Here is a 12,468-nt window from a genome sequence, read left to right on the forward strand (position 1 = left end):
GGGGCTTGATGGTCAAGCCGTGTGCATCATTAGCTGGAGCACTTGAATTTGGTAGGGTTCACTAAACGGGTGTTTATACTTGAATGCTTTGGAGATACGACAAATATGGTTCAAAGATTTCTGATGGGCAGCTAATGATTAAGCTAAAACATTTATGATAGGGTATAAGCCTTATATTAATTTCCAAATGTTTACTAGTTAGGCAAAGAGCTTAAGGTACCTATAGCAGATGCAGATTGAAGTGCATTGGCACAAATCGGAGGCTGTGCAGGTTCCGAGGGGGGTGGATGTCATGCAGCTCTGCTACCATGCTAATAAGTATAACAGAAAGACGCACATCAAGCTTAATTGAAGCTTGCCTGATTAATGATCAATGTTCAAGGCTTGCTAACAAGCTAGTTTTACGGTTAATATATGCCAGATGCGGCTTTAAAGAGCCAACAAATGCCTTGATGATGCTGAATATGGAGTATTCTTGAAGTGAGCACAGATGGGATTTTATGATCTAGAAATGTAGTGATTGAAGTGCTCTACCGGCCTGTCTTTACGGCTCGTCGATCGGAGCTACGGTGAAGAAGTTAAGGCAATCGATTAATTGAAAATTATGGTAATTGCCAAAGCCATTTGCATCTGTTGTTCTCGTTCTCTCTTTTTCACACCTCTCATAGACAGAGGCCCCGTGCCTTCCCGGCTCAAGTTTCAAACACATATACCCAGACAGTGGTTAGGGGAAACACCTTCCATCCTTTGTGCTTAGAAAGTCTGAAGCAGTTAAAGTGCCTAAAGAGAAGTAGGGATCATTCTTCTTGAGGGGAGGCTAGGGTTGACTCAATCATGTTGATAGCTAACTTATCAGTTGTGATAGAGATGGCACAGATGTCAAGCCCACCTTTTTCCTTTGGGAGGCAGCAAGTTTGCCAATTGACTTTGGTAATCTTCTGGATGAAGGGGTTGCCTGAACACAAGAAGTTCTTACAAAAGACTTAAATCTGGCCAAGTGGGCATCTTGAAGAGGCTGCCAACAAGAGAGGAAAAACACTACACAAGATGAAAGATAGAGGTTGATGACGACGACCCTCCCAACACTAAAGCTTTGGAAGGCCATGGGGATGCCAAGAAGTCTAAACACTTCGCTCTCTAAGATGGCCTTGCAACCACGGTCAAGTAACCATTGGGAGGAGGGGAGGAGGGAGTAGACTCCCATCTTGGTATAGTTGATGCCAAAACCTGAAACAGAGCAAAAGATGTCAATCAACTCCCATAAGACTTTGAGTAAGTCATCATCATGTGATAGGAGAGTATTGGTATCATCAAGGAATCGTGACAAGCATTATCGGTGATGAGAGTTGAAAAGAGTGATCCTTTTTATCAAACCATCTTGAATCTTTTTCCAAACCATGTAATTGAGCCCATTGACAGCTACAACAAATAAAAGTGGGGCTAGGATCCTTACCATAATGACCTCGAGGGTAAAGGGGTCTGACATAAGAAGATTTGGAAATTTTCTCATGTAAGAAAACAGAGCCTTCTTCAGTGTTTTTCATACAATGCATAACATCATGAGCTTCTACCCGAGAGGCACCCAATCGTACCTAGCTAGGTATGCGGTGCCTCCCTCATAGAAGCTCATGATGTTGAGGTAAGTCAGAATGTGGGAATTATTGTGAGAATTTGTCCAAAACTTATTGTGGCATGAGAGAAGTGGGGTAAACTGGGTTAGTCGTAAGCCTTGTCAAAAATGAAATCTACCACGATTCTGAAGCGAGCTCAATCCCTACCCACATAGGAATAATTGTCTCCACCATGAGCTCCTCCCTTTGATGAACCTGAGTTTCAAATTCTTCACAGACACATTTGTTCATACAAGTTGATATATCTGCATTATAAAATGCACTTAGGTGCTTGTACGGTGTAATATCTAGTTTCCCTTTTGTACTTCTCAGGCAGTTAGAAGCATTTTGCATTTCTATACGAAGATTTGATGGCATCAAAAAGCTAGCTTAAGAGCCTCCACTTCCAGTTAATATGCTCCCTTCCTAAACAAGAGTGCATTCGTTTGGCAGGCTCCTAATAGAAAGACTGGCATCAAATGCACACGTGGGACGATCCTCGAAATCCTGCCAGCTTCATTAGCATCCTCAGATGGTCTGTGTATGACTTGGGAGTTCCTGTGGCATCTTACAATGAATTGTGGGGTGCTTGCCGCCAACCCAAAAAAATTTCGGTTGTAGTGTAAAATTGACTGGATTCAGATAAGTCTTGGGGGGCTTGGATACACTGCACGCCATATCCAACCAATAATCGACCATGGTGATTAATCCGTACGTGATTCAACCAAAACAAAATTGCCGCCATGCTCCGATGAGGTGCAATCTCATTCCCAGTTTGCTTGTAAGCTTAAGCTCTATCCAGTATGCCCGCATGGGCATTTTTGAACAGTAGACATGTCTAATCACAATTGTAATTAAGCACGCCTGCTGCCCCCTTGAAAAAGCGCACCAGCAAGTGCCGATCTCCCGTATCTTCATTGTGGATCATCACTGAAATTCAAGAACACTAAATTTGATCATTCTGGCCATAGAGGACTAGGACCACAGTCACTCTTTGTCATTGCAAGAATTAAGATCAGGATTAAGATAAACCCACTTTTTGTCCATTGAAACACTTTGATCGTAATACGAGTGTGACAATTCAATGAAGAGATGCCACCCTTGGTTCCAAATGTCAGCTCCTGAGATTGTCCATCTGTCCGGATAACACATTAGCCTAAAATGACCCTTTTAAAAGCAATAGAAGTTGGACCATCAACCACATGCTCTATAGACAAATGTCATAATATGCAGACCATACACAAGCAAGGATTGTAATGCCACTTGCCATGCAATGCACTCTCAACTGCCATAGCAGTGCTACAATATCGAGAGAGGTTATCGTGTCCAACGCATTTACGAGTTAACACAAAGAAAAGCTACTTCCAAGAGAACAAGTGCACACCCTGATGCAGTAATACTTCAACTGGTAAGAAAGAACCTCTGAAGAATAATAATTCCACGAGTGCACCATCCTTCCACTTGAAACCAATGTACAAAATTCCACAAGGTAAACATTGTACTGCCAGTACTTGCAAGTGCTTCTTACGCGTTACTTTTCGCCACTTCTTGAACGTTAATACATAAACTGGATGTTTCTATTGATACCTGAATGTAAATGTCCGCCTCAAAAAGGATTGCAAGCCATCGCAAAGCTCATGGCCATTTCAAAAACTTATGACCTTGAAGTGATGGAGGCAGATACTCTTGTTCAATAGGCCCCTCGTGGTTTGGTGGATAAATATAACCATTACCATAGCCCAATTGCTTCATTAAGCCTGTTGGGGCATTTCTTAAATGTAAAGGCACGGGCTCGTTTCCTCTTTTCTTGACAAGTTGTTGAGCAGCTTCGATTGCCTGATATACAGCAACAGATTTTGGCGCAAGGGACAGATATGCCACACATTGAGCTAGATGCACATTGCACTCTGGCATCCCTATAAAATGGCATGCTTGATAGCAAGCAATAGCTAGTGTAATTGCTTGAGGATCAGCCAGCCCAACATCTTCACTTGCAAATCTTACAAGTCTGCGTGCTATGTACAGAGGCCCTTCCCCTCCTTCCAGCATTCTTGCAAGCCAGTACAAAGCAGCATCGGGATCACCCCCACGCATAGACTTATGAAGAGCACTAATAATGTTGTAATGCTCCTCTCCTTTCTTATCATAAAGCAGATGAGACCTCTGCAATGCTTCTGAGATGTCCACTAACCTCACGGTAATAGAAAGTCCAAGTAAGGACCCCTCTACTACAGCCGGGTGCTTGGAAGCTAAACAAGGATCTTTGGATTCAGTGGCCACATAAGGGCTTCTAGCTTTTGAGTTTACTGAATTGCACTCGAACTGATTTTTCATGATCTCACCTTGTTGTACACCTGGTACATCATGAGCCTGAAAAGGTGTCACTTTCTCTCCTACAGATTTTTTAAACGGGCATGTGTATTTCTCTTCCAAAGTACAAGGACTTTCCTTTAAGGCAGAGAAATTCAAAGGCAATTCTTGCTTTGAATTGAGCACATTAACTGCCCTTGCCGTCATCTGGAACGGGTCTCCTTGAACAGACTTGCTTCGCTGCCTTTCCCTTGCAACTGCAGATGCTACTGCAATTTCCAAAGCATTCAATGCAACTCTGGCATCACCATCAGCTGCCTCTGCTAAAAAATGCATGGCCACCTCCTCTGCCCCTATCATGCGCACCACGGAATCATCGGTAAAAGGCACCATTATTCCTCTATCTGCCATAGAGAGGGCCCTTTCCAGAACCTGTTTAATGCTCTTGGCCTGCAATTTATTCAAGGTGAAAACTTTACACCTAGAGAGGAGTGCTGCATTCACCTCAAAAGAAGGGTTTTCAGTTGTAGCGCCAATAAAGATGATGTGTCCAGCTTCAACGTATGGGAGAAAAGCATCCTGCTGGGCTTTGTTGAATCTATGAACTTCATCCATGAAAAAAAGGGTCTGTTGCCCAGTCTTTTTCAAGCGCTTGGCTTCTTCCAGGATCTCTCTTACCTCTTTGACACCACTAGTAACAGCGGATGCACTGACAAAACGACAAGAAACTGCACGTGCAATGGCTCTTGCAAGGGATGTCTTTCCAGTGCCAGGAGGTCCCCAAAAGATCACCGAGACCATCATGTCGCTCTCAACAAGAGATCGCAAAATGCATCCAGGACCCAGAAGATGATCTTGACCAACAATCTCATCAATAGAAATGGGCCGCATTCTCTCTGCTAAGGGGGCCTTTCCGCTAGTGCGGCGAGGCGGCAAAGGAGACATATTGACGGCAGCAGGAACATGAGGAGCTGCAGAAGTTAGAACTCTTGGAAGACAATCAGGGTCCCCGTCTGCACGTTTGCGTTTCGAAGGAAGCTCGACTGGGGATGGTGACGTGCATCCCTGGAACCGAAACGAGATATGGGTGCATCACCAAATGCAAGAAAAGAAGCAAGGAGGGGCAAGATCTAAAAAGAGCATACCTTGTTATCTTCATCAGTTCTGGAGGAGGAAGTATCATCAATCTGTCGTACTTGGCTATGGTGGGACCGGGAAGGGGTTGAAAAGAAGCGGTCCACTCGAGCTTGCTGCTTGGCGGAGGAGGAGGAAACCCCACGAGGCGCCTCTGCTCCAACAGCTTCTGCCTCTGCTTCTGCTTCTGGCCGGTGGCTCAAGAGCCATTCTGTCGCTTCGAGTGTAGATTTCCCCCCCGTAGCCGCCATGGCCTGTGTGGCCAGCTCTTGCGTAAATCCCATGCTTAATAGCTGCTCCATGCGCTCTTTGCTGTCAACCCACCATCAACCTGCTCCACTATGTCAAGTACCATTCACCTTGGTAAGAAAATTGATCCAAATGTTGCATCTCTCGTACAGCATGTGAATCCATGAGGAAAGCAATTGAAGCCTTTCACAAGAACTAGTAAATAAATTGAGCTCTCAGGAGCAATTGTAGACCGTTGGATAAAGTTTGTAGATTGGTACCACGTGGCAAGTTAATGATTTTTTCCTTGCCTTTTCTTGTAAGAGAGGCATTAACTAAGGCTATGGTCATGTGAAGCTAGGTATCAGTGATAGGTAACTATGCCTAGACAGAACATTAAATGAATAACTAAGCCTACTACTAGTCATACAAGGTCTAGTTATCCATTCAACCTCCCAACTATGCTTGACCTTCACAACTATGCCAAAATTGGCACAGTTACAAAGGGTAGGCATAGTTATTCATTTAATGCTCTTTTTTGTGTGTGACCAAGAATGAGGCTTAGTTATCAATTCAAATAACAAATAATTAAGCCTCGCATGACCACCACCTAAGCATTCACTTTTGTCTATGTAGGTAAATGTGAAAGATAGTTAACATTTATTTTCCTATTCCTTTAAAGAGGCGCTTGAGTAGTGGGTCCCACACACTCTTGTCAAGCCCAAGAAGTCATTGGTGGATTGCTTCTCGCCTAAGGATGTCATTTCATGCAATGTACTTTTTGTATGGTATATACAACATGGGTGAGGGCAAAGAAGCTCTTGGTTGTTTTCATTGGTGAATGTGTAGGGCTTTTTGACTAGCTCTTTAAGTAGTCGAAGATGATGTGATTGTATGCTTATCCTTTAGTTCTGTTTGCTTTTGGTACTTTTGCATGCACCTCCACAAGAGCACTATGCAATGTAGCATGCCGCACTTTGTATACGCACTCACTAACATCTATACTATGTATAGAGCGGGGAGGAATTTCCGCCCCTCTCGGGCCACATGGCATAAGCTACTTCCTCCTTGCAATCCGGCAACCTCTCTTGGCGTCCGGCAAGTGTTTCCTGTTTCGATCCACTGAATAAAATTATCCTAGATTACCAAGATTTTGTCATTATTTTCTTTGACGATAGTCTAGTTTTTAGTCACAATGACCAAGAACACAAAGGTCAACTTCATATTGTTTTTGAGTTTCATCAAAACCAATAATTGTTGCAAACCCTCAGAAGAGCAATTCCTTTCAAGCAAAAATTGATTACTTGGGCCACATTGTCTCGGAAACATGCATTTCTATTGACCCTAAAAATATTGAAACCATTAAAACTTGGCCTACCCCAAAAACAGCCCATGCTATTAAACCATTCTTGGGCTTAGGAGGCTTTTACTGTAAATTTGTCAAAAATGTTTCCCGCATTGCCTCACCCATGACCACATTACTTCACTAAAAAATACCATTCAAATGGTGAACTGAACAAAGAAATTCATTTGACACTTTGAAATACCTTTTGACCCATGCACCCACCCTTCAATTAGCGGATTTCTCACAGTCTTTCTTTGTAGTTGCTATTGATGCAAGTGGTTTAGGTATTGGTATTTTTTAATGTTAAATGATCACTCGATCGCTTTTAAAAGTGGAAAATTGAAACCATCTGAAACCAAGTACAACACATACAGCAAAGAATCATTGACAATAGTTCATGCCCTTGAAATTTGGAAACAGTACCTTATGGAATCCGAAGCCCTCATTAGAAACGATCAACAAGCAAGCAAACATTTATTGACACAATCTACCATTTCAGACCATCATATAAAATGAGCTAGCTTTATTCAAAATTTTCACCCAATGATTCAATACCAACCGAGCAAAGAAAACATAGTAGCAGGCACGTTAAGTAGAAAACGTGATGTGAATGTAATATATGTTACTCATTCTTGTGTTTTTTATAAAACATATTTATTTGAAACATATTTTAGTAAGAGAAATGCAATCCTTCAACTCTATGCCTTGACACATATATTATGGATTTTGATTTCTTGAAATACATCAAAATAATGGTCTTCCTTTTGAGCATTACACTTTATCAAATTACTTTCTTTATTTTCAAAAAAAAACTATGCATCATAAAACCATTTAGAGAATTGGCAATGAGTGAAATGCGTGTACCACCCTATATGGGTCATCAAGGAATACAATCTATACTTTCTATCTGTAAATATCATTTCTTTTGGCCTGACGTGAAGCACGATGTAACTAAATTTATTTTTGAATGCTTAATATGTCAACGAGTTAAGCGTCAACATGGTAAGTCTTATGGTCTTTTAATCCCTCTCCCTATTTTTAGTGGTCCTTGGACGCAAATCTCAATGGAATTCATCACAAGACTACCCACTACCTCCTCTCAAAATGATATGATCTAAACAATAGTTGACCGTTTTAGCAAGTAGGCGCATTTTGTACCTTGCAAAAAGAACCTATTCGCACCACAAGATGCTAAACTCTTCCTCAAACTCATCTTCCCTTGTCATGGCTTTCCTAAAGTTATCCTTTGTGACCAAGATGGCCGTTTTGCAATCACTTTTGGGTTGCACTAGCCAAAAATCTAGGATCTACAATGGACTTCACATCTACCTTTCACCCTAAAAGTGGCCAAACATAAGCAACAAACAACACCATCATGGACCTTCTTAGATCATACACGATTAAAAATACCACAAATAAGGACCAACATCTCCCTATGCTACAATTTGCATACAATAATACACCCCACTTGACCACAAATCAAGCATCCTTGCTCTTTTATGGACTTTTCCTCTTTTAATCCCAAGCCTTGACCGGGTTGGTCCATCACCACTAATCAATTTCACTTGTTCTGTTTTTATTTCTCTTGAACTAAGATGGGAAATAATTTTAGAAGCTTGGAAATTAATATTCATGACATTATCTCTCCCTCGAAATCATAGTCATCCTCGACTAGGAGGTAAAGAAAATAAATCCATAGCTAGTCCTATTGCTTTGGGTAGAGGATCCTTTTTTACCCGTTGACATTCTTCCACAGTGGTGACTAACTCCACTTGGTGCTTGGAAGGCTTAGCTATTGCAAGCATGCCTTTACTTAGCCCTAATCATCCTTCATAATAGATTGGCAAGGTCTACCAGATGCTTGAGAGACTAAGCTGCCATAAGCTTGATTCATAGTATGCATACGCTAAAAACTTATGAACATTTAAAATAAATGATAGAGGCAAAACAAAAAGAATATCTTTACAAAATATACTTGAATCTTAACTTTGACGGAAGTCATTGTAAGTATTTACAAGGTTTACTCATTTTCATCAAATCAAATCTCTTCAATGTCCTTAGCGCTCATTGCCAACGAAAATCAAGAACTGAAGTTTCCAATTGTTGCCAGTCAAATGTAAATGGAGCTCGCAATTTGGTAGTAACAAAGAAACCCTTAGCCTAGTCCATCCCACCTTGCAATGTTTCGTGGAATGGGGTGAAAGCACACATATTAAAAAAACCCCAATTGCTCCCCTTTGCCTTCAATCGACACGCACCCCTTGAATGGCACAAAGTCTGCCTCGTATCCACCAGATGCCCCCTGATGTGCCATGAAGCAATTCGTTGCGGGTTGTGTGAGTCAACTCCCTGCATCATGTTCTTGTGTGGCGCCATAGTTGGCACTCCATGTGGCTCCTTCTGCCATTTGCAAACCCCCCCTCCCCCCCTTTTTCTTTTATTGCTTTAACTCCCATTAGCATCTTCTTTTTGGAAATGTGTAGCACTTTAGCATCTTCTTTTTGGAAATGTGTAGCACTTATTTGGTGGAAGAATAAAATACTTATTTCTCTAAGAAAGGAAAAAGTCCAAATTCGGTGCTGAATTTTGGTAAAGCAAAAATTGGGGTCCTCCCCCCGGCGGGTGTCCTCTGCGCTCCAATAGACAGAATAGGTGGCTGCACATTCTGCTTACTTAGGCTCGAGAACCTACAGTGGCTCAACTGCATGGACACACCTACGTTTATGAGAGAGAGAGAGAGAGTCGATTTAGCCCCTCGAGCCTTGCTCATTGGCAGTCTGAAATCGAACGTCACATCCAGCGTAAAAAAGACCAGTACGTAGCGACACACACAAAGACTAGATCTCTTGGCCCCGCATTGTAGACAGACAGAGATGACTTTGGGTCCCACAAAACTAGGTGAGCTGCCACCCCAACCAGTATGCCCAAAGCAACAAATCACAACCGAGACAAGGCCACGTGAAGAATACCTTATAGCAACATCCTGAACCAAATGTAGATCAGCACGGCCATCAAGCACACCAAGAAGCACCAAACAAAACAAGCTCGTCGTATCCACCATGCCATGCAAGACCTACCACATCAAACCGAGCATGCTGGAGAGCCAACACCAAGACTGGTCTTCAAAATCTTCAATGAGAGGAGCCAGGAGGAAGACCTCTCTCGTAGTGAAGAAATTAGGGGGGATGTGGGGAAAGCAACGCAAAGATGAGGAAGACGCAGTCGGAGACCCCCCATCAAAGTACATCCCTGTGCCTCTTTCCACACAGGCTGCCCATCTTGCCTCCTCCCTCGGCACAGCTGCACACTGACAAATTTCCAATTGTTGCATCCATGCCTTCGACCGCCCACACCCTACAGAGCTCGTAGGTTGAACATGCCATGACACAGAGCCAGCTCTCCCCCATCATGAACCCTTGTTCTAGTGTAATGTATTGTTGTATTTAAGCTGCTTTAACATCTATTCTTTGTCAAGCAACAAATACTAGGATGGTGGATTTGTAAATTCAAACCCACAGTTAGGATAAAGAAAATATGGGAAATGTTGTTCACATTCAATGTTGGAGTACATGTTATAATGAAGAGGCTACCATGGGAAGCGGTTACTTTGATTGAATTTTCTTCTTGATTGTTCTTATAGTTATGGAAGTTACGAATGTCTTTGTAGCTAGCCGATCCCAACATATTCTGTTCGTGTGGATTTGGACTTTGTACCTATATGAATATTTGATGTTGAAGAGGCTAATGAGGGATGCACCCCCCTCGCACGCCCACTGACTTTTTAGAGAATCTACTTCTTACTTTTAGATTTAGCAGAATTTTAGCTATGGAAGGAGAGAGTTTTCCTTATGAGAAAGATAGAGAGGTGACTATAAGTTGTGCCGGGCTGATTTCTTTACACAATTACACATTAAAACACTAAATTGTGCACATAATTCAAAGATAATACCACAAATAAGATTGCCATAGCCACGAAAGTAGTATGGGAATCCTGGGGACAACCAGCCATTAGACAAACTCGAATGAAATTGCAATTGGCTGATGGACATATCGAAAGACCCTTAGGACTGCTTGAAAAAGTGATAGTTAATTCTTGTGGGATTGAATATCAACACACTTTTGCCATAGTAGACTTTGGGAAGAAACTCAATTACGAAATCATCTTGGGAAGACCTTTCATGCAACAAGTACAACTCATCCAAGATTGAGGAAACAATTATCTGCACTTGAAGCAAGTGGGATCAATAACAAGAGTTAATCTAAAAGATCACACTTATAGAGACGTCATGAAAACGCCCATACAAGAATTCAATTCAGTCTCCTTAGCTGAAACTAAGCTTCCATCTTGGTTGAACAAAGACACTCCTATTTGGATGTGTGGAGCCTCAAAAAACGTGAGCTTAAAATGAGAAGAATGTATCTTAGAAAGAGATTGCACAGACGAATCCTATGTACCTGAACCCTTTCCAGAGCATTTGTTTGAGCCATTCGAGTGGACTCAAATTATATCAACAATGGATGTATGTGTAAACACATCTATGCCTACTCAATTTTGAATGAGGACGGCTATTACATAATTCCCATCCAAATGATCTCAACCCTTCACATTGAGGATGAAATTCCATAATCCAAGGACTTGATGAAAGCTCAACAAGTCTTTTTAGACCTCTACTATGATGCAACAGATGAGTTGGAAGAACACTCAGCTACCTCAGATGTTTTGAGGTCAGAAAAAGAACATGTGAGAGCTAAACTGCTCATGAAAGGAGGGAAGGAAAAGTTCTTTGACTTTCCAAATCAGAAACCGAGAAGACACAAATGGTATAGACGAAAAAGAGACACAAGAAACTTAAAAGCTATACCTATGCCATTGGTCTCCAATAGAACATAGTTCCTGATACAGATAGATGCACATGATTGTGTCAATAACAAAATCACTGGTAGATATCCTTTAATCAAAGAACATGAAATGACAAAAACATTGAGAGAAACGAGAAAGGAAACTCAAGAAAAACCTAAAAACCAGTACAAGGATTCAACCATGACACGAGTTGAACGAAAAAAGAAGTATCAAGAGTTGAAAAAATCTCTAAAGGAGATATATACGACAAAAATGGAAACCATAGAAGAGGATGGTAAAGATGTAATGAGCATTCCATCCTATTACAAGAAATATACTCTCCAAGACCAAAAAATTATAGTCAAACAACCTGTTAGGGAACTACGAAAACAGGGTGAATCCTACAAAGAACCTGAAAACACAAAAAAGATAGATCTGGCTGAATCAGGAGAAGAGCCTAGACCAGCCTACATTGCAAATGACCTTACAGAAGAAGAATAAGAGCTTTTGTTAATCTTACTGAAAGAATACCGAGATATCTTTGCTTGGTCTTATAAGGATCTCAAGGGTGTTGATCTAGAAATCTGTCAACATACCATACCCATGAGAGATGATGTTAAACCAACTAGATATAAGCCATACACATATAATGAAACATTTGCTAGAACGATCAAAGAAGAGATTGAAAAACTAAAGGAAGCCAAATTTATTTATGAAATTGAACACACAGAATGCAGCTACCATTACAAACAACTTTCCTCTTCCAATAATTGAGTATGTTTTAGAACGAGTTACATTCATCTATCCGGGCCAATCATTTTGAACACCTCAAAAAGGTATTCGAAAAATGTAGACTTTATAGGATTTGCTTAAATCTTGAAAAGTGCACATTCATGGGTAGACTAGGAAAAATTCTTGTACATATAGTGTCTAGAAATGGCATAACTATTGAGATGGTGATAAAATTCATGTTATTGCTGAGTTGTCTACACCGACAACAG

General features: G+C 41.3%; 1 protein-coding gene across 1 annotated transcript; it reads right to left on the minus strand.

The window, feature by feature from the left end:
• Window positions 1-3,033: 3,033 nt before the first annotated feature.
• On the minus strand, window positions 3,034-5,464 carry LOC147461179 (AAA-type ATPase family protein). The gene is made up of 2 exons (XM_086508802.1): window positions 5,066-5,464; window positions 3,034-4,985 (listed from the first exon to the last, which is right to left on the minus strand). Exons 1-2 carry the CDS (start codon window positions 5,354-5,356, stop codon window positions 3,246-3,248), a joined length of 2,031 nt encoding a protein of 676 aa, XP_086364928.1. The 5' UTR covers window positions 5,357-5,464; the 3' UTR covers window positions 3,034-3,245.
• Window positions 5,465-12,468: the final 7,004 nt, after the last annotated feature.

The sequence above is a fragment of the Adiantum capillus-veneris genome, chromosome 3, assembly GCF_014529385.1.
Source record: "Adiantum capillus-veneris isolate H3 chromosome 3, ASM1452938v2, whole genome shotgun sequence".
Classification (NCBI taxonomy): Eukaryota; Viridiplantae; Streptophyta; class Polypodiopsida; order Polypodiales; family Pteridaceae; genus Adiantum; species Adiantum capillus-veneris.